Source organism: Oryza brachyantha, chromosome 3, assembly GCF_000231095.2.
Source record: "Oryza brachyantha chromosome 3, ObraRS2, whole genome shotgun sequence".
NCBI classification, from domain to species: Eukaryota; Viridiplantae; Streptophyta; class Magnoliopsida; order Poales; family Poaceae; genus Oryza; species Oryza brachyantha.
In genome coordinates, this window is record NC_023165.2 from 15,508,936 (window position 1) to 15,531,974 (window position 23,039).

The 23,039-nt window shown below is 38.6% G+C and overlaps 2 protein-coding genes across 2 annotated transcripts; both read left to right on the plus strand.

Moving 5' to 3' along the window:
* Window positions 1–3,353: 3,353 nt before the first annotated feature.
* Window positions 3,354–8,886, plus strand: LOC102704788 (interferon-related developmental regulator 2-like). The gene is made up of 13 exons (XM_006651465.3): window positions 3,354–3,657; window positions 3,750–3,957; window positions 5,492–5,572; window positions 6,388–6,470; window positions 6,557–6,672; window positions 6,748–6,858; window positions 6,947–7,059; window positions 7,140–7,446; window positions 7,526–7,609; window positions 7,681–7,731; window positions 7,826–7,897; window positions 8,348–8,416; window positions 8,657–8,886. Exons 1-13 carry the CDS (start codon window positions 3,648–3,650, stop codon window positions 8,687–8,689), a joined length of 1,338 nt encoding a protein of 445 aa, XP_006651528.2. The 5' UTR covers window positions 3,354–3,647; the 3' UTR covers window positions 8,690–8,886.
* Window positions 8,887–15,633: 6,747 nt separating this feature from the next.
* LOC102705060 (mitotic checkpoint protein BUB3.1-like) lies at window positions 15,634–22,600 on the plus strand. The gene is made up of 9 exons (XM_006651466.3): window positions 15,634–15,943; window positions 16,090–16,220; window positions 17,342–17,424; window positions 18,343–18,609; window positions 19,380–19,455; window positions 21,502–21,582; window positions 21,669–21,747; window positions 21,833–21,933; window positions 22,032–22,600. The coding sequence occupies exons 1-9, from the start codon at window positions 15,812–15,814 to the stop codon at window positions 22,111–22,113; spliced, it is 1,032 nt and encodes a 343-aa protein (XP_006651529.2). The 5' UTR covers window positions 15,634–15,811; the 3' UTR covers window positions 22,114–22,600.
* Window positions 22,601–23,039: the final 439 nt, after the last annotated feature.

A 23,039-nucleotide genomic window follows, 5' to 3' on the forward strand; every position in this document is an offset into this window, starting at 1 on the left:
TGATTTACCCAAGTTCAAGCTCTCGACTTGGTGAGATAATACCCTAATCCTGCTTGGCGATTTTATTGGATGTAAGATTTTCTGTCCCCTAGCAGGGTATCCTGTACCCCTTATATAGTGAGGGGTAGGGTTTACAGATACGATAGAGTCCTAATCTGGTAAGACTAAGATCTATCCTTATTCAGTTACAACTCGGATCCAGTATGTGCGGCATGCAATCCGATAGTAACTCCGTTTGATACCATATAGATATAAACTCCCTCCTATTCGGTACCCCTACGACTATATGTATACATATAGTCTACAGATGTCCCCTAGTATAGGTATCCCACACTAGGTAACCTCTTGTCTCCTGCTCACCATCATACTTTCAGTCTCATGTGACACCTCATATATTATTGCTGATCCAAAACATCGACACATACATATGAGAACAAACAAATGTCATGCATCAAGTTTGTGTGCACATGCTCAGGGCGTGGATATCCATTCAATATGGCAACAAAACTAAGAGACACATGCTATCGGCAAGACCGGACCCAGGGCCTTGCTTCCTCCCGAGAGATGTGCTGGGTTGTCACATCGAAAGCCTGGACCTAGGGGGATCCCAAGGCCCTGGGCCTTCAGCAATCCTCCACCATCTTCCTGAAGGAAAAGCAACGATACTCATAAAGAGAACCTAGGTAAGGCATTAGAGGATCCTCGACCCTGGGGGCTTGGCATCTCCCAGAGGTCACTTAAAGCCCCTTGCTAAGGGAAGGGCATTATAAATGAGATAGGCACCGCTTGGGTGTTCAAGAAGGTGCATCTAGTATCACATCCCTTCCATGGTCATGTCTATCATGAACTCCTTATCATACAAGAGGTTCCTTGGTCCTCTTCAAAGCCATGTCCACCGTGAACTCTAGATGTGTACCTTTGGGACTATTAACGGCAAAAATTAGATTTTAGCCGTTAGTAGCAGAGTGACACATTGAAACCGAATCAGATTGCTGAATAAATCGGACTGGGGGCTGGATTGGACTGGTGGTTGATTTCGAGTAACCGATGAATCGGATAAGGAAAAAGAGTCCGATTGGAATACGAGGCAAATAGAGATTGATTCGGGGAAAGCTATGGAATCTGTTTGGAAACAAATATATGTAATATAGTAATTTAGTTTCGGTATTAGTTTGTTAAGAAAGATAGAGTTTATATTTGTTAAGATTAGTTAAAAGATACATGTCCACATCTGTTTGAGTCGGTTGTAAGGGTATAAATGCCAAGCCCGATAGTTTGCAACATATTAGAAAGAGATCAATACACTTATTTTGGCGCATTGCCACCAATTCCGATAGAGCGAGCTGTCGGTACAAGGTTAATTGACTTTGCAATGTAAGTTCGTTTTGTGAATCCGGCGAATAGATTTGATAGGACTTTCTCTATTTAGTCCAATATTCTATCTAATTTGTTTGATGGTTTTTACCTGAGGTTGTGCAACTATTTTGATCTATGCTTTAGTTTGGAGTAGTTGTATATTCTTGATCATGAATTATGTATGAGTTTAATCCAATTTGTGAGTGTGAACTGAGTGAATTCAATTTTGTCTCAGTTTGGTCTAATCAATTGTGTTTATCTGAGTTCATGATTATAGATTAGATCGAATGCATCCATGTTCGTTTTACAAGAGTTCTAGCTAGGAATACATTAGTGGTTTATTGGCTAGATTGTTAAATTTACAGATCGCTAATTCATCTATAATTATATCGGTTATGATTGCATATTGTCTCGGTTCGGTTCGATCTGTAGTAATTCGATTCGATCTAGTTATAGAAGTACTCCTAAGCTGCTAGGTTTAGAAAAGTAAGTCGATGAATCACGTTGGATTAATTAGTAACAAACAGTCAATACTATGTAATATTATTCTAAATTCTACGTAGACATATTTAAACCTGAACCGAACTTGAACCGCCTTGGTTTAGTTCAACCTAACTGCCTTGGTTTAGTTCAACCTTCTAGATTTAAGTTGGATATGTGCGAGTTTGTTTGATATTGATTATTAAGTTAGTAATCTAGATTATTATGCTTAATTTGTGTAGCAAGCTTTATCAGCTGAAGGTCATCAGTATAATAATCAGTTAACATATTGATCGGCTGGTTAATTTTGGAACTTTCTCAGTTAATTCTGATCTTCTAGGATTGATTAGTTAATTGGTTATTATATAAGTAATTTAGCCAGTAAAGTGTGTTTATATTTTCTCACCATAAATTTCTATGGAGCCGATCAATATCATTTATCGGCTAGGGTCCTAAAATCGATATCGGCTATCTAGTCGGTAGAGTGTTTAGGTAGTTGTAGGGTCAAATTGACTGGTACATCAGTTTTTCATTTAATATTCTGATAATTTAGTCCTGCACAAAAGCGATCTACAAGACTTTTGGGCCTACGTGTGTACCATATCATCAGATCAACTTTTATCATAATTATAAAATAATTAATAATTATGTAAATTATTTGAATAAGATGAATGGACCTAAAATTCAGCCCCGGCAAATAAAAAAATTAAAGAATTATGATTAATATATATATATTAATCAATAAATCAGTTTAAACATAACCAAAACGTTCTATGATAACTGAGTGAGGCTGCGTTCGTTTGAGAACCAGTAAGTTAACTTACCCAGCACGAAAAACATAGTAATAGATTAGTATATAATTAATTAATTAATAATTATTAAAAGAATATAAAATAGATTAATATGATTTTTAAAACAACTTTTCTATAGAAAATTTTCATAAAAAAATATATCGTCTGGTAGTTCGGGAAACGTGCGCGTGAAAAACGTTGGAAGAAGTGTCCTTGTACGGTCTCAACACAACATAACCAAAACGTAGCACGAGTCTCGACGCCGGTAAATTGCGATTCCACCACACTTATAGCAAAAACGTTGTAGAGTAAGGTCCCGTTTAGTTCCCAAAACTTTTCACCCAAAAACATCACATCAAATCTTTGGACACCTAAATAGAGTATCAAACATACATAAATCGAAAAACTAATTTCACAGTTACGTGAGAAATTGTGAGACGAATCTTTTAAGCCTAATTAGTACATGATTAGCCATAAGTGCTACAGTAACCCACATGCGCTAATGATAGGTTAATTAGGCTCAAAAGATTTATCTCGCGGTTTCCATGCCAGCCGTGAAATTTGTTTTTTCATTTTTATCCAAAAACCCCTTCCAACATCCGATCAAATATCTAATACACAAAAATTTTCATTTCACTCACTAAACACCCTCTAAACATTCCAAACAGGCTCCACCTCCAGTCGTTGGGAAGGCAATGAAAGGAAAACGAGCGGAAAAAAGGAAATCCAAGGAAAGAAAAAGTCTTCTTCCTCCTCCCCTCCGCCATTCCTCCTCCTCCTCCTCCTCCTCACCCCGTCGCGTCGCCCAAATTCACATGGCTCTGCGTCTCAACGGCCAACTCGATCCAGCCCACGACGACGAGACACCCAGCTTCTCCTCCCCCCTCCAATTCCGCCTCCGCCTCGTCCTCCAAGCTCCTCCTCGCCGCCCCAGCTGACGACGGCCACCTGACCGCTCCTCCGTTCCTGGTTTCGGGCCCGCCTCTTCGATTCTTTCCTGTCCACGGTCTCACCGCTGCCATGGGCAAGAGTTCGTATCGTTTCGTCCATTTCGTGGGTTCCCCCTCGTTCGTTCTTCGCTTTGCTTGTGTCATCAGGAATTTTTTCCGTGGTTCCCTGCAGGTAAGAGGAACAAGGGTGGTCGCGGCGGCGGCGGCGGCGGCGGCGGCGGTGGCGGTGGAGAGGACCAATTTGATGTGGGGAGTGACGTCGATAGCGTGAGTTCGGTGTCGACGGCGCTGACCGACCTCCAGCTCGCGCAGGCCACTGAGCAAGTCAACTCGCAGGATTTTGTTCTTGATAAGTACATCGACGATCTCTATGAGAAGAGGTGGATCTTTTTTTTTCCCTTAGCTAGATACTACATGTCCGCTAGGAGCTTATTTCTGTGTACGTTATTTGATCAGTAGTTAATTTTTAGATAGATGGGGGATAAGCATTGTGGAATTTGATTTACCTTTATGCTGATTACTTAATGAAAGAAGGTGTTCCTTAATGACTGCAATGCCGTCTTTGACACCAGAGTTATTCAGGATGTTACAATCATCGCGCATTGAATTCTGTTGTTAGATTGCTATTTTACATATGCTAGTCAAATTATCATGCACTTTTGCTACCAATTCCAATTAATCCTTGGTAGTTCATTTATGGTCTCATAGATGCAACTAACTATCAATATGTGGCAATGTTGAACTGCCTCTATTTGTTTGTAGTAATTATCAATTAACCTGAATATGCACATTTATAGTGGAACTGCATTTTTTATCAATAGAGAGTATGAGTTACATCTACTGTAAATTGGAGCTATATTTACAAATATAGTAATTATTAATTAACTGGAATAGGCACATTTATAGTGAAACTGGATTTTTTATCGACAGAGAGATGTAACACATCTCTAAGCAATTTGTTTCTTTAATTAAAAATAATGCGAGTATGTACATGCTTCCATACTATGAAGTTATATTTACAGTGCTTGAATCAAAATTTTCTGTCTGTTAGTGAGTATTAGTGTTTTTAGTAAATCTTTCATATAGATAATTGATACGCTGATGTAGCAAAGAATCTATGATTCACATTGCACTGGGAATTCTCCTATGTTTTATTGGACTGGTGATAAACTAGATAAGATTGTTTAATAATTGAAAGAAATAGCAACTTGTGAGTAGAGTTCAATCTAAGAGTTATCAAATGGTGCTCTTACAGTTAATCAACTTGTTGGGTGCCCGCTGTAATTTATTCTGATATAGTGAATATACCCTTGCATGAAGTTGATACATTGTGTGAGCAAACATAGAATCAGAGTTTTATTGTTGTTGTCCTTGTCAGATTATGTTAAATTTATGAACTGTCATCACATTATTGTCCAAACAATAAAGGTGCCAAAGTTTGAGGATAGGTACAACATTGCCAGTGTTCTGTTTTGTTTATCAACATTAAATGGTCACGATGCTTATACGAATGCTGATGTATTTCTTTCAATTCCTCACATCCTAGATTAATCCTGTACGGTCCCTTTCCTTCAAAAAGATCAAGAAGAGTCCTGCTTTCACTTTTGGCGCCTTACTTAAGATGTAAGGTGTGCGGACTACAGAGTGCCAGAGACTTTATGTTCTCCACACCACTATGTTCTTTCTTGACAGTATTTATTAACCGAATGATGAAATAAGATCAGAGTACTATTAAAAGAGTCGAGCTCTCCCAAAAAGTGAAAATAATAAACTATACGCTGAATTCTCCAGTCCTAAAGATACTGCTTCCTGGATGTGTACTTTTCAGTTTTCGCTTTACGCAATGGTATAAAATCACTACTATTTTTTTTTTATTTCACACACATATTAAATCAACTGCTGTGATTGGTCCAGGGGATCCACAAGAGAGGCAGCATTAGGCGCTCTTGTTGATGCTTTTGAAAGTTTTGTGCTACTTGATTTAGTGGAAAACAAGTAAGTTCATATGACTGCTCTATTCATTTATGAGGATATAGATTCAGAAATTTGCATAACCTAAATTTGGTGCGTTATAGTTTCAAATATCTGGTGAGAAGTGACCTTACACACAAGCTTGTCTGATGTTTCAATACAACCATACTAAGTCTAAATGTTTTGTTCTATTATTGTAGTTGCAAACTATTGAATAAAGGCACTACCTTTTCTATATCTATATCTATATCTATATCTATATCTATATCTATATCTATATCTATATCTATATCTATATCTATATCTATATCTATATCTATATCTATATCTATATCTATATCTATATCTATATCTATACTATTCTAAAGGAAGGAAGGGTGGTGTTAGTGAATCTGCCACCCTCACTAAGCCTATTTATTTATTTTTACTATTACAAAAAGTCCTACATATAGATTCAATCTTATCTCATGTCCAACAGACAAGTTTATCATGCAAAAACATTTATAGAGACGAATTATTCTAAAAAAATATTGTTTTATCTGTAGCAAAGCAATCTTTAGCTAGTATCTAGTAATTCATACATAACTAGACGAAATACTAGCAAACAGACGGGTATATGTCATTTTTATGTTCCTTCATATGATTGTACCTTCTTAGTTTTTCATGATTTGTAATCATTAATGCGAGCAGATAAACCTTCCTTTCCACAGTTTGACCTCAGTTGGGCGAATCATTATTTGTTCTTCTATGACAGTTTCAACTTGCAAGCATTTGAATAATTACATGTCATCTTTTTTGTCAATTTAACCTGAAATTTTGCCATTTTTAATCTTTTCAAGGTATGCAACACTATTGAGCCAATTTATCAATTCAATTAAAAAGGGCTCCATAAAGGAGGTCTGTCTGGCTTGTCACGCCACTGGTTAGTATTCATGTGTATCCTTGGTTTGGGCTGTGCAGTACAATATCTGCTGTTCTGAACCCTTTATATTCTGTACAACTTGCAAGGCTTACTGGCCATAACACTTGGTGCTGGAAGTAGTTCACGTGAAGTAATGGATGAGACTCGCCCACAGCTTCTGAGAGTCCTCCAAACTTGGCCTGATGTTTCAAAAATGATATCCGTATGTTTTTGTTTGTTTGTTTGTTTAAGTAACTGAACTGACTTCGTGAAGCAAAGCTAACCTGAACCCTTATAGGCACTCGATTGCTTAGCTATTGTCACATTTGTTGGTGCAACTGATCTGGCTGAAACCCAGCTATCTATGAAAACCATCTGGGATGTGATTCACCCTAAATCAGGATCAAATGTAAGGGTGCTAACTTTAGGCAATTGTTTTTCGAAAGTACCAATTGCAAAATGTTGTATGAATTTAATTCTGTTGCTGGGATTTTTAGGTTGGAGTTGTCAGAAAACCAAAGCCACCATTGTTAGCTGCTGCTGTATCTGCATGGGGACTTCTTTTGACAACTATTGTTCCATCGAGAAGAAATGCAGACTCTTGGAAAGAGTTAGTGAAGCTCGGTTTTCATTTTCTTCTATCCACCAAACTATATGTCAAACATCATATTTATGTTTTGTCGGATGCAGGTCAATTACATTTCTTTCTGCTCTTCTAGAAGCAGAAGATCGTGCCGTCCGGATGGCTGCTGGTGAAGCATTAGCATTATGCTTTGAGTTAAAACTACTTGATGTTTTCTCCAATGAAGATGCTGAGGTTGACACCAGAGAGGCTAGTAGTTCTAAGAACCAACTTTTCTTGAATATGCAAGCATTGAAGGCCAAAATATCTGGTCTAGCCTATAATCTCTCTATGGAAGCGGGCGGAAGAGGTGCTGACAAAAAAAATCTGAATGGTCAAAGGGACTTATTCCAACAAATCTCAGATTTTATTAAGGTCTAACTTTATTATATTATTGTTTATCATGAATGTTTTCATAGCTCTGTTTTCTGATTATCTAATTGCTTTTTTTTAGACTGGTGAGTGCCTTGAAGAATCACTTAGAATTTCTGGCAAGCATGCAATTTTAAGAGTTACATCTTGGCGTGAATCAATACAGGTGTTTGTTTTATTTCATCATCTTAACTTATGTGCATTGATGTATTTGCTAATTTTTGTATGTTTGACTAGTTGAACTATTTGAGGCGGTTTCTTGGGCGAGGATTTCTGAAGCATGCACAAGTTAGTATCGGTGAAATTGTGCACATTCATTTCTTTGTGATCACCTGTATTTTTGTTTTATATTCAGACTGCCATTTATAAATATTATGTGCAGGACAATGGATTGCTACATGATATCTTTGATATCAAAATGGATACAACTGAAAACATGACAAACACTGAAAAGGTAAGCTTTTCATAGCTTGGACTGCATGACATTCTTATTATGTTTTATGGGGGTGTTATTCAGAGGTTAGTATGGTTCTGTCTGCGTGGCAATTTCTGGTTATATGTATTTTGGATTTTAGTGATATTTAACACTGTTGGGTACTGGCACCCAGACTTCCCATTTCTTTAATTAATTTACTATTTATAAGTTGCCGTGTTGCACACCTGGGGATCTTATGGTCCATGTAGACTTGATTTGCATAGCCTATGCTAGTATATCAAGTCTTTACTAATTGATTTTTCGTTCCATAACCTCAAGCTTTGCATTATAGGCTAGTTTGTTTCCTACTTGTTACTGTTTTATGTTAAGCATTCTTGTGTAATAACCATCTGGACATGGATATTTTTGTTTTGGGCATGGAATCTAGACATGTTTTTCTATCACAAGAGATATCCTCTGTTCGTGCAGAAAATCTATAGGTCTGGAGAAGAGAAAGGAAGAGCTCTTAAGTTGAATAAGGAGCGTCGTTTAGCCCAAGTAAAATACTTGCAACATTATCCATTTTATTTTTGTTGATGCTGGAAATCCGCTTGATGTTAAGGGTCTTCCAATATTTTTGGGCTATGTCTAGCTAAGCTCTTGATGGAAATCAACTGGCATCTTTGATATAAAACTTACATTTTCTTGTTCAATATAATTTGATGCTATATTTGTAATTATTAAATCATTCTAGTAATGATTTCCACTTATCACCTTTGATGTTTTGCATACGCACAGATGAGGAAGCAAAATGTCTCAAACGAGCAATAAAGAATAGGGACGTCCCCTTCTTCCTGGAATTTTGTATAGCCAAAACCCTATCAGGTATTGAGTGTGTGTATAGGCCAATATTAATTCATTTTCCAAGAGTGTTTCAAACATACAATGCTGTAGATTAGAATTCAATGTCGCTGAAGAAACACTTTTGAAGGATTATTTGTAACCTCCTGCCTGATACAGCTGATTTAGACACGCAGTTGTCTAAACAGTATTTTCCCCTTCTAATTTGTTTGTACCTTCTTTTTTTTTGCGGGGAGTTTGTTTGTACATGTTGAAACTAGGTTGTCGAGCTGATGTACAATATAGTCTGGTTTGTAACTAATCTGTCTTCTCCGTATTGTTTACAAAATTTGAAAAAAAAAAGGCTTCTTGTTATGTTACACATTAGCAGCTACCATTGGATCAGGATGAGCTTAAGCCTTATCTTTTAGTTGTGCTTATAAGTTAAAATTAAAATTTTTAAGCTTAAATTTGAAATTAATTTTAGGGTTTTTTATCGTAGTTTATTTGTTAGTCTTGGCTTATAGATAGTTAAGAACATGTATATAAAAATTTTATTCACAAATTATTTTTCATTTGCAAATATATTGTTTGCCTTTTTTTTCATGAAAAAGCAAAATGATACGAGTATAGCTAAGTGGGAGGTGTAGGTGTACAGTACCTCTTATCACTCAACAGTATATATACGTTGCTTTGGTCTCGTGTCACAAGCCACAGATAGAAACTGAAACCAATTACTTGGACCTTTTACAAATTCAACTTTAAAAGGCTATTTCTCTGTTTCTTTGATCTGTTTCACTTTTTTATATATGAAAATAGGGAACATAGTACATTATACAAAGGATATTGACACCACGGATATTTCGGTGAGTTAGTTGCATGCATGCGCTTGAAGCGATCTCCATGACTATTATGAACTAACGAGTAAAAACTTAGGAGTTTGTCAGGATAAAATGAAACGTGGACAAAACTTGAGGAACAATTTTTTTTCATGTGAAAAATGTCTAGCCCTTTACGATTCCTGTTTATACGTAGCTGTAAGAGTAACTCCAACAGTTTGGGATTCTTTGTTTCGCAAATCTCGGAGTTTGGCAACTTACCAAATATTATGGCAAAGAAAAAGTTCAATATTCAATAGTTTGTTATATATTGCGCAACTAGATGCACACAGATCATGAGCGTCCATACGTACGTACCGAGGAGAGAATGAGCGTACATATATACGTACTGAGGAGAGAATTATGCAAGCTTGCAAAGAGGTGAAAGAGGGATGATAAATCATTAAAGATTGTTTTTTTTCTTAAATTGCCAAAAATCAAGGCTGGAGAGGAACGATGGCAAACCTGATTTTTTTAATACGAGCAAAACCAAAAAAATAAAAATTTATCTAAACACCCACACATGGTAATTTTATTCGTAAGCAGGATGATGCAATTCTGTAGCGTCCGTTTAGTATTATTGGACGTACGTGGTATGTCTAGAGCGTCTAGCCTTTGTCCACGTCCATAGCCCACGGGCCTAGGCTCTGAAAACATCTCTCTGTTCGTCACTCCATCTGCAAACATCAAGCACATGAGCGCAAGGAATACCGGTGAGGTTAGGCTTCTGGCAATCACACGTCGAAATAGCATTGCTGCGCACAACTAGCTTATACTTGAAATCCCTTGGAACATATGCAATACGATCTCCTTGTTGCAACACAACTCGTTCACGGTCAACCTTCACCTCGATCATATTCTTCTCTTTCATCACCATATGATACAACAGCAGGCCTGCAATCTTTCCAGGAAAAAAGAACAATATAATCTTCAGATCTCTGCTAAGTATAGAACAGATATGCTGATCGATCAACTGGTGTTGATGTCTAACCAATTCCAAACAACAAGGAGGAAATACCATGAAAACAATCTAACAAATTTGATCATCTGATGAAAGATTAGTGCATGGGTTCTCTGGTAATAGATGATTAGGGATAGAAGAAAGACGGCAACCAATTTCGAGAGATCTGTAATGATTTTTCTCTGTTGTGGGCGTGCAGTTACACTCGTGGCCGCCGGCAAAAGACAGCGTCCATATCAAACAGCTGGATGCTACGTGACCACAGCGTCCTGTTTAAGGACAGATTTAGATTACTACCGTGCTTAGATAAAAATATACATTTCTTGTTCTGCTTAAATAAAAAAAATCGGGGATGGCAAACCATTAGAGTTGCTCTAACCGTCCAAACAACCCTCTCAAGCCGGCTCACAGCGAGCAGTAGTACTGGTATTCCATCAGACCATGGTGCAATGTGCAACAAGGGCATACACACTGAAAAGTACCCCTATCAAGGATCCCTAGGATCCAACTAGGACGAGACCACTCACCCCAAAAAATGATTTTCCACTTGCCAGTGTCCTCAACTGAACTAAATATTTTTCATATCAGCCCCTAGGTTTTTTATTTTAGCCCACATATATTTTTATTTACAAAACAATATAAATCTTTGTAATAAAAACCCTCAAATTAAAGTATTCCTAATAAATCTACCCAACTACCCCCACCAATCCACCCCTGTCATTTTCCCCTTCAACCTACTCTCCTCCACCGGACCACCGCCGCCGGCGACGGCTTGTCGCCCCCTCAACTACCGCCGGCACTGGCTCCGCCTTCTCGTTGTGCCTCAGTTGACGTTAGAAATGCGATCTGACATGTCACACACGAAGGCCTGGGAGTCAATCTTAGACAGCTCCAGTGCAGAACCTAAATTCTTAGAAGATGCGTGGACGTGCTAGTCAGTTTGATCCTGCAACTGACAAGATAAACAGTAATACAAGCCGATTAGTTATCGAGCCGATAGATGACTAATAATCCAACCGATTGGGTGTTGATGTTGCAATGGTTAGCCGATAAGCAAAGCAATTGGCTGTAAAAAACTTGGATCGGTTAGAAACTCGATAGAAATAAACTTGAATTAAATATTAGACCAACATAATCTGTCAAGTCACTTATTAATCTTAGTCGATTGGACAAGCCCCTATAACCAGATCGAACTAGACATATAGAGATTGGACTTAACCAAGACAGTATGCAGTCAAGCACGATATGATTATAGGAAATATAAAGATCAATAAGGCTAATAAATAAACCGACGAATTACTTGGAATAAACAATGAATCATATGTTACGATCAGCTAAAACCAATTTGCATGTAATTCTCATAAGCCGATGCAACATAAATAACTGCCGATCTAACTAAATCAAGCCGATTGGTACAAAAATAATGCAGTAGGGCAATCGGCTGCTCTATTGATGTAAATATGATAAGCATGTAGATCGGCACAAATCATCGGCTATAGATGGCGAACAAACAACCAAGATCTATAAAATACCTAGCCCAGATTGCTAAGAATAATCATAGAAGATCGGACCCAACCGAGACAGTTCAAGATTAAACCTAGCAATGTCAAGCTAGATACCAAACAAATCTAGATTGCCATCAAGCCAATGAGCCGATGACTGGTAACGTATCTGCTGGTACTCCAATAAAACAATGAGTAATGTATATCAATCTGATATAAATCATTTGACAAACACAATCTACTAGATCGGACCTAACCGACACAGTACTAGATTGAATATGCTAAATAGCGAATATCAAACCAACATAGATCGCCCAAAGTGGTCGACCAGATCAACTCAAAACACGAAAGTGATCTAAGTTGAAACTGATACGATAACTAGCAATCGCGCAATTAGATTAGAAGATCAGACCGAACCGAGATAGTTCTAATCTAGCCGAACGATTACCGTGGCCTGGCGGAACGTAGGACTTACCCCTCCGTCGGAGATCGAGACGATGCAGCCCCACGTTAGGTGCCAAGTTCTGCCGGAGTTGAAACCTCGTTTAGGAGGGTGGCGATGCGCCGAGAGTAAGTGATCTAATTGATTGGTAGACCAAAAACAATGACCCCCGGGCATACATATTTATACCCTCGGGTTGAGGCTAGGCTGTGTTGGACACGATATACAACTCCTAATAGATAAAAAGAAATAACAAACTAGTCCTATGCGAACTCTATCTCTAACTCCTACCAGATAAAACACACACAAGTCTCGATTGGACTCTAATCTCTTAGAGATAAAATAAAAATCCTAACCAACTCTAATTAATAGATAAATTTGCGCTACCAAGCCCTGGGTCTTCACGATTCCGTCTCGAATTCGGCTTCTTGTGGATAAGATTTTCTATCGGCGATTGCACCTTTCCTTATCCGAATCCAATACGGAAATTTACCAAATTTTGATGTTAACAGCCTTGCCGTCCTTCCTACCTCCCCAATCGACGGCGGCTGGGCACAGATCCAGTAGAGGCACGTGGCTCGAGCTGTGGCGGGTGGAGGCGGTCAAGCAACGGTTGCCGGAGCTTGAGGCGGCGGTGGCGGCAGAGACGGGCAGGACGACGCCCAATCGATGGTGGCTGGGCACAGATCCAGTGGAGGCGGCGCGGTCGGGCAACACGCGAGCTGCGGCGACGGCAGTCAGGCGACGCTTGGGCGACGGTCGTGTGACGACAGCGGCGCTCGAGGCGGGCGGAGGCGGTTGGGTGACGGTTGCCGGAGCTCGGGGCGATGGCAGCCACGGCGGCGGACCACGGGCGCCGCGGCGGTTGCTGGAACTCGGGCCAGCATTGGGCGGTGCGGTGGCTGCCGGTCGGAGCACGACCGTGGTGGGCGGAGCGACGAATGGGCCGGAGCGAGGACCACCTCTTGCGCCTCCTCTCCGCCCCACTGCGAAAGTGAGAAACTTTTTCTGACGAAGCCTCCATTTCTCTGACAAAGCTCCTGTCTCTTGTAGAAGGCACGAGTTCCCCATGAAACCACCCTCTTTCCCGTTCTCTTCCCTCCATGTGAGCGTTGCGCCTACGTGGCGAGCTAGAGCTCCTCGCCATGTAGGCGCACTGTGCATGCCCTAGGGATGGCCGCATAGTTTTCATATGCCGTTTGGTTGGTGCGAAATTAGATAGGTGTCTCGAACGAAATATTTCACGAAGATGTTAAAGAAATGTATCCGAGTAAATTGATAGGATAAGCTCATCCAACTTCACTAACAATATTTTGTAATAATTAGTATATTTTATTATTAATTAGTAATTCTTAATTTTAAATTAGTGTTAATTATGTGTTATAGATATATTTTGTTGTTATTTGCTACTAATTGCGATAAGATCTATAATGGTTAATTTGTATAATTGAATCATTATATCCCCAACCAAACACAAAACTGAATCAAAGGAGTAAAATCAGGATTCATCGAGAGTCACTACTATGATGTCGGATGGTTGAGCTAACCTTGCTGCCGGGGAGTCAGACAGTCGGTGGCGCCATGACGAGTTGGTGACGACAACAATCGACGTTTGGTGAGGAGCCAAAGATGACAGTCTTGAGAGTTGATAGAGAATAGACAGAACCATGGAAGAAGAAAAAATGTGACATAGGCACGGCAAAATGCCCGCCGGAGGCAGGGACAAAATTGCTCTGCAGGGATTCGGGGTTGGGCTCCCAAATTATTCAAGGACGGGGACAGAACAGCACTTGCAGGGAACCGGTGATAGCCCGAAATTATGAAAAAATAAAAAATCTTTGTCATTGCCCATTAAATCACTGATACAAAGTTTATTGGGCTTTTGACCCATTTGAACAGTAAACCATGGCTCTCACCCTCTCTCAAGTCTTTCTCTTCACCCTCTCTCAAGTCTCTCTCTCTCGCTTTCTGTCACACTGTCACACTGCCATGGCCTGCGCTGTTGCCTGCTCATTGCCCGCCTAGGTCCGTGCCGCCCGTTGCCTGCTCATTGCCCGCCTAGGTCCGTGCCGCCCATTGCCTGCTCATTGCCTGCCTAGGTCTGCGCCGCCTGCCTGTTGCCTGCTCATTGCCCGCCTAGGTCCGCGCCGCCTGCCTGTTGCCTGCTCATTGCCCGCCTAGGTCCGCGCCGCCGCTCGTGCGCGTCGCCTGCCTAGAGTATACTGCCTGCTCACCGTGTTCAGGGACAATGTTTTGTTATCCCCTGGATTCGATTTTGGGGCTAGGACGGGGACATTCTTGCCATCCCAAGCTCCGCCCCACCCATTGCCAAGCCTAATGCAACAACAAATCGGCAGCACATCGATACATCCTCCAACCTTAATTTACTTGATCGCATTCTTGCCTCCCACGATGTGGCCGATGTGGGTCTCTTGGTGGTACATGTGTAGGTGATTTTTGTGGACTCCTACATGTGTTGGTTGTTGGGCTACTATATGGTGGACTTTGTCTATTATGGGTTAAACATATGGAATGACAGTTTCAATTTGGCCCAAGGGGTGTCCATATTGGAACTACATGTGTGGGTATGCTCCTAGGGAACCCTAAGCTCATTGGGCCCTGCCTTCGAAAGGAGTTAATATACATAATTTACTATTTAGAGATATCAATTGAGTTTGATCTATACAAGTAAAATTATTTCTTTTTGTTGTCTCCATAAAAAAAATATAAACATTCATAGATTGATTAGCAGATACTCCATATGTTTGAATTTAAAAAAGACACTTTTCTCTTATATGATGATCAATTTGGGATTTCTAGTTTTCTCTTATATGACTATTAATTTGGGATGGAGGGAGTATTAAGGTTGAGAAAAAAAAAGACTATATCACTCCTCAACAAATGTTGAATTTAAAAGAAATTTGAATTGCAAGCGTTTAATAAGATAATCAGTAATATGAACCCCGATAGAAATACTATATTTTGATAGAAAATTTAAATCCAACAAATAATCACTTGTTCGAAACGGAGGGAGTAATTAAAAAAAAAAGAAAAAAAAACTGGTCAACTCGGCGTCCCCTACCGAAACAACTGGCCAATCGTCCTCGTCTCTCCCCCTTCTTCCCCCTGCGTCCCGCCGTCGTGCGTTCTCAGCTCTTCGGATCCCCAGGTTTTAAAAACCTTCGGCTCCCCCTGCGCCCGTTGCGAATTCAAATTTCGAATCCTATTCCTCCCCACGCTCCGCCCTCCTCCTCCTGCACCTCCTGCATCGAAACCCTAACGTCGAGTCCTCCTCCTCCTCCTCCTCCTCCTCCTCTTGGGCCTCCCAGCATGAGCGCCGCCGCCGCCGCGCCAGCCGCCATGGGCAGCGGCAAGGAGCTCGCCAACCCTCCGACGGACGGGATCTCCAACCTCCGCTTCTCCAACCACAGCGACCACCTCCTCGTCTCCTCCTGGGACAAGGTCAGCGAACCCACGGCGCGCGGCGCGCCCCCCTTCGATTCTTCGCCTTCTTTTCCCTCTAGTTTTCGTGGCCGGTAGTAAACCCTAGCCCCCTCTTTGATTTGGAAGATCTGACCGGGTTTGGTTTCCTTTGCGCCCTGTTCTAGACGGTGCGTCTCTACGACGCGGAGGCGAACGTGCTCAAGGGCGAGTTCGTGCACGCCGGGGCCGTGCTCGACTGCTGCTTCCACGACGACTCCTCGGGGTTTAGCGCCGGCGCCGATCACACCGTGAGGAGGTCAGCGTTTTTGAGTTCCTTCTTTTTTTTCTCATCTCGTTCAACTCTTTCGAGGCTGTTGGTTTGATGATTCTGGACGTTTGTTGTGGATATGTTCCTCTCATTTGAACAATTGCTCATTTAAACGATTTATGGGATACTACTGCACTACTCCCTCTGGTCAACTTGGAGCATCAGTATCATTTTAATCAGATTTGGACGATCAGTTCGATAGATTAGTTTCCCATGATTTATAATCTTATTCAGTTTAGATTTGGATGATCAGTTCGATAGATTTGTTTCTCATGATTTATAATTTATATTCAGCTTCACGATTATATGATAATAGAAATTAGTGGTTAAAGATGTCCCACCACCAGACAACAAAATGGAATGCAATTGAACATATCATAGAAAAATGTTAATTTGGGATCCTTGTCAGAGGCTGGACAAATGGAATAGGTTTTATGCTAAATGGACCACATTGGAATTTATCTGTATATGTTGCGTTATAACATCTACACAAATATTGAAGTTTGGAAAATTATCTGGTTATGGCCAAGGTTGTCAATTTCCCATGAAACTAATTTTGAATGCTTCACACAACACTGACAACTGACAGGCAATATAACCATGTTTGGTTTCCATAAATTGTAAATCTGTTATTCAGATGATGCTACAAAGACTTAATATCATTAAGCAACTATTCCTCCTGTTTCATATTATAAGTCAATTTGGTTGTCCTAAGTCGAACCTCTTCATGTTTAACTACGTTTATAGAAAAATATAACATTTCTAACACAAAATAACTATACTATGAAAATATATTGAATGTTGGATTTAATGGAAGTATTTTGGTGTTGTAGTTGTTAGTATATTTTTCTATAAACTTGGTTAAACCTAAAGAGTGAGGACTTAGGACAACCCAAAGTGACTTTTATATGGATCGGAGGGAGTACAACCCATGAATAAACTAAATGCAGCTTGTTATTGCAGTTATGTAAACTCAACACTTCATTGTTTGTAAATAAGCTTATCTTTATCCATATTGATGTCGTTATTTATTCTTATGCATTCTTCCATAATGTGGACGCTTTGTAAGAGTGTAAGACTAACAAGCAATGTGCCAAAGTGTCTTTCAGGTTAGTATTTGGTTCAGCAAAAGAAGATCTTTTGGGACGACATGATGCTCCTGTTCGCTGTGTGGAGTACTCTTATGCTGCAGGTACGGTATTTTACTGAAAACACTCCCTGCATTAAAATCTTTAACTTTAACAGTTAGGTGAATTACAGGAGTAATCAAATACTAAGGACTTAGGTGAATTACAGGAGTAATCAAATACTAAGGAATTAGGTGAATTACAGGAGTAATCAAATACTAAGGACTTAGGTGAATTACAGGAGTAATCAAATACTAAGGACGTAATATTACTTTTTGAATGCCAAACGCAAGTTCTGACTGAATTTGTATTTGAATTCTATATTTAACTATTAACTTGTAGTTGAGCTTGATAAAATTGATGATAGTTTACCATTTCATTTTGATTGTGTTCTAGACTGTTTATTTCTATTATTCCTACCTGCAAAATACATGTTGGTTTTCTTGTTAACATCGAGTAGCACTTGGGTAGAGGGATTTGACTGATGCCAATGCCAGTTTCTTGTCTATGTTACCTAGCAATTTTCTGTTTAATAGTGGTGTTTGTATTCTGCCTCTTGAAATACTGAGTTAATTTCTCCTGTTGAGTGTTCAATAATTATAGGTATCTGTTCATTTACATTGATAATTTTGAGTATAACTAGAAGTATTCAGATTGTATATGTGAAAATGAAATGTATTTTACTGGTGGGACTGTGGTAGTAGTAAGTTAGGGGGCTGCATCTATTTCCCTTAATTTAAGGATAATGCTGGTCAGAATATGGTTCATGAATATTCTTTCCATCCTCAGTCCAGTAGATCATTAGAAACAACTCAAACTTTTGGTTGCTAAATATTGTCTTCTAAAATGTCTGGAAGTTGTGCAAAACTTGATGCTATGATATTTAAAAGAATTTAAATGTGTATTATCTAGTTGACATGCATGACTCATACATCCATAAAACAGGAAATTAACCATCCATTTATGAATATTTATCTACGTAGGTCAAGTCATCACTGGCAGCTGGGATAAGACTATTAAATGTTGGGATCCAAGAGGCGTAAGTGGACCAGAGCGTACACTTGTTGGGACATATACTCAACCTGAGCGAGTATATTCTTTGTCATTAGTTGGGAATAGGTTGGTTGTTGCTACGGCTGGAAGGCATGTCAATATTTATGATTTGCGTAATATGTCTCAACCTGAGCAAAAGAGGGACTCTTCTTTGAAGTATCAAACACGTTGTGTTCGATGTTTCCCCAATGGAACGGGTAACATACTTTCTCTTATGATTACTTATACTTCAGGGCAGTACATTTCTCCATCAATAGCTAAATGCCCTTGCACGTACAACAAGTAGGAAGGAAACAATCCTTATTTTGTTCAAAACAAACAATGTGATTTGCACCAATCATGTCCTTCACTCGTAGTTTTTTACATGTGTTAACTATGAAACTAATTAAACATTTGAACATTTTAAACTATTCCCTGTTAAATTGTGATTTTAGAAAGTCAAATAAACATAAAATAATATTATTTAATAGTAAAACAATATCTGTGGAGCAATCTGTTAGAAATGTAGTGGGAGCTGATGGAGTGGTAGATTTGCTACCACAATGACCACAACACTTCTGAATGGGTATAAGTAAACAATGTTGTGTATTGTTATAAATATGAGGGCAATAATTTCCTTCTATTTTGATACTACACACCCTTTTATGTTGTGTGCTTGTTATTTGTACTTGAGCTTCTATTTGTGATATAAATGATATGCTTTCTATTTGGTTGCATTAGAAAAGATTAAGAATCTGAATGGAATGAGATAAGCTAAGCTAAGCTTCTTTCCATTTATTTTAGTTTGGGTCTCATGGAATAAGTTCTTCCAGAGAGGCTGTTGATATTATATATGTTTGTTTATTTAAGTTTTGGACTTTTGCTTTTATCCTATGGATTTCATTATGCATTATTATTTTCTCCCTCTACAATTCTATGTATTTGTTGATTGACCTTAATCTTTTTTTTTTATCAATATTTTCTTCAGGATATGCTCTGAGTTCTGTCGAAGGACGAGTTTCTATGGAATTCTTTGATCTATCTGAATCTGCTCAATCTAAAAAGTATGTTTTCTGCATCTTGGCTTGAGTGATCTGCTTTTTTGTTTACACTTATTTGCTATACACTAATTACATGTATTTAATATATTTGTTTCTTGGAGCATATTATTTAATCCTTTATATATGGAGGAAGAATCTTCCGTTCAAACATTTTTCACTGTTTTTACAGAACAATTTTTAATTTCATACCCTCCATTGCTTCTTTATGTATAAAAAACTTGAAATATCATCCAGTCTAAACTGTTTGCTTCTTCCTAGTTTCAATCTTGCATACATCAATTTAGATTGGGAAAACTCAACATGAGACCATAAATTATTAGTTTAACTAGCATATCAAAGTTTCATGATAATTTCATTTTCAGAATTTGAGTAGTTTTGGTGATCTAACCATTCACATCCATGATATGACCAAAATTTAGTGGTCTGATTACCACTAGGTGGCTACCATTGGAGATTTCTAGGTCAAGGGAAATGATTTTTGTAGTTAGAAAACTTACAATGATACTCAGTTGTAAATTTTATTCACCAAAGGGGTGAATAACTGACTTGTGGTCTTGATCAACTAGTATTGACTTGCTTGCACCAAAGTTGTAAAATCCTGGCTTTGGGAAAAATATTGGTCACTCCAAGAAACCAGTAACCAACTTGTTTACTAGTTTTACCCGGACAAAAGTTTCATCATGTTTTTTAATTCAAAAATCCGTGTTATAGACAAGACATTATATGAACAGATGCTGAGCTAAGTCATATCAATACTTCAGATGCATAGACACTTCTTGAACATAATTTAAATGGTTTGAATACTTTTAAGTCTTACCAAGAACAAAGAAACTGCTTTGGACTTCCAAGTTGACAAAACATAACTTTCAGCACTTGATTCTTTTGCATCTATAAAACAAGTTACACAAGTGTAATCGTAGGAATGCCCCAAGCCTATATTCTAAACAGTACTTGTTGTCAAAGTTAACTTATGTTGACTGCACACATCCTAAATTGGCTTTATCGTATGACTGGAGGATGTCCCGAAAATGCTTCATGAAATCAGTGAAATGGCATCACCAGTTACGATCATGTCTGATCATGTCATCAAATTAGAAAAGGTGTGGAATATGTTTCTCAGATGTTTGATTAGCACCGGGTTCTCTTTCTGGTTCTTTGAACACAAAATTCAAAAAAGCATGTCAAAGGTATCTATAAAATCAACAAAAGCTAATACTCATGGAGTTGGAGATGGGAATTGACCTTGACTACTGATTAAGGATTGAAGAGATGATGACATTGATGGTAGCTAGCTTCTGTTTGTTCTTATTTCTTAGAGGACAGAGCAACAGGGGTAGTTAGGCCTTGCTGCTTGCTTAGGAACTGAAATTTGTGTGCTCAGATAAGTGCTAGGGAAAACTTGGCATGCACGTATCAAGTAACATAGGCTTGTTCCTAAACTCAGGCTATTTTTTAGCTTGAGCAGGTCACAAGGCTGCAGCTTCTGCATCATAGCCTATATCTCTTTACATAATGGTACTATATCATGTAAGTTTTACATATAGCTTCAGGCTATTTTTGCCATGGATTAGCAAAGCAGAAGCACATAAAATTTTACATAATGGTACTATATCATGTGAGTTTTCTTTTCCCGAAACAAATTACTCCATTTCATATTATAGTGCATTTTGGATCTTTCTTGATTCAAACTTCTCCGCTTTCTACGGACGAGTAAGCATAGAATGCTGAAAAAGTGGATGTAAATATTTCATTACTGCCAGTACCATAAACCTCAAAGTTAATATTTCAAATGTTTGCTAATATTTCTAAGAATATTATGAAATGTAGAATTTTCAGTACTGGTATTATTCACAGAAGTTGCTTCTGTATTACACAACACTGCATCAGCGAGGGAACTTCTATGTCATATTATTTTATTAAGGACAAAGATAGTGTAATCAACTCATGGAATATATTAGCAGCTTACCTTCGTATATAATCTATTCTGATCTATTGTAGATGGTAACATGTGAAAAATTGCATGTTGGATCATCTGATATTCCTATGCAGGTATGCTTTCAAGTGTCATCGGAAGTCAGAAGCTGGCCGGGACACCGTTTATCCTGTCAATGCAATTGCATTCCATCCAATGTAAAGGCTTGGCATGTGTTATGTTAGCCTTTTGATCTATAGGATTGACTGTTATCATTAACTTGTATCTTTTGTATCCTCTGCAGATATGGTACATTTGCCACCGGTGGGTGTGATGGATTTGTGAATGTATGGGATGGCATTAACAAGAAAAGACTATATCAGGTATAACCATACAAGCAATACTTTACTCAAGGAACAAAATAGTCTAAAATTGTTGCCATCAGTGATGTTCTTTATTTGATTGCAGTATTCGAAGTATGCGTCAAGCATAGCTGCTTTGTCATTTAGTAAGGATGGACACCTGCTTGCTGTGGCATCCAGCTACACTTACGAAGAGGGAGAAAAATCGTAAGATTTAACCTTTTTTTTCTTTCTGTCAATAAGAGAGCATTAAATTAAGAGAACAAGAGTGGTATGTTGACGTACTATGTGATTTTCCTGTTCAGCCATGAACCCGATGCAATATTTATCCGGTCGGTGAATGAAGTGGAAGTAAAGCCGAAGCCCAAGGCACTGGCAGCACCATAGAATCGTTTGTCATTTCACGACAGGGGTAGTCGTGTGGTTAGATGTGTATGGTGAGAGTTAATCGTCATTCAGATTAGTATTTATGTCGTGTCATGTCAACCCACACATGTTGACGAAATTCCTTGTTTATGTTGAAGGGGATGGTTAACATCTAACTCTGTTGCATCTGCTTGTGCATTTCACTGGGAACATATGCTTACATGTTGATGTATTCCAGATTATTGTATATTTAGTACCATTACCTTGTTTGTTTATTTTCTTTTTTGTGTGGGATGTTATGTGAGCTGTCTGGTTGAAGATGTCTCTGGATAAAAATGTTATGTAGTTAAAGTCTTCAGAAGTTCCAAGCTGAACTACTGGGACCTTTTGACTGTTTTCAAATTTCATGGCAGAAGGCCCTCTAACTGCCCTGCATTTCATTAAGATTGAAGCATAGCTAAAGTACATTTTACGAAGACCATGTAAATAAAGAAAATTATCTTGAGTACATCCTCTGTTCGCTTCTGAACTCCTTTTATTGAACATCCTTGTTTTACTAAGATCAACGGTTGTATGGTAGCAAGGTTTTTGAAACTGTCGACGGAAGTGTTACCGCCGCCCAATTGTAGCATGGTAACCGCTACTAAAATGCGCTCGAAAAATGAATTCAAACTCTGATCTTTATGGCTTCTCCGTGGTTTTGTTGCTAGAAAAATGTAGCAAGTCTAGTCCAACGGCAATATAAATAAACAATCATAAAATACTTAGAAAATTATAGAAAATAGGAAATAATTACTATGACATATTTGGTACATGTAGATCATATTAGTTGGTAAATAGAAAATTTTGGCATGACCTTTATCAAAAGTTTACCATTCAAACAATTATAGATGGCATTTCCTAATTAAGCGATAAATATAAAATACAATTGATATTTAAAATTCATA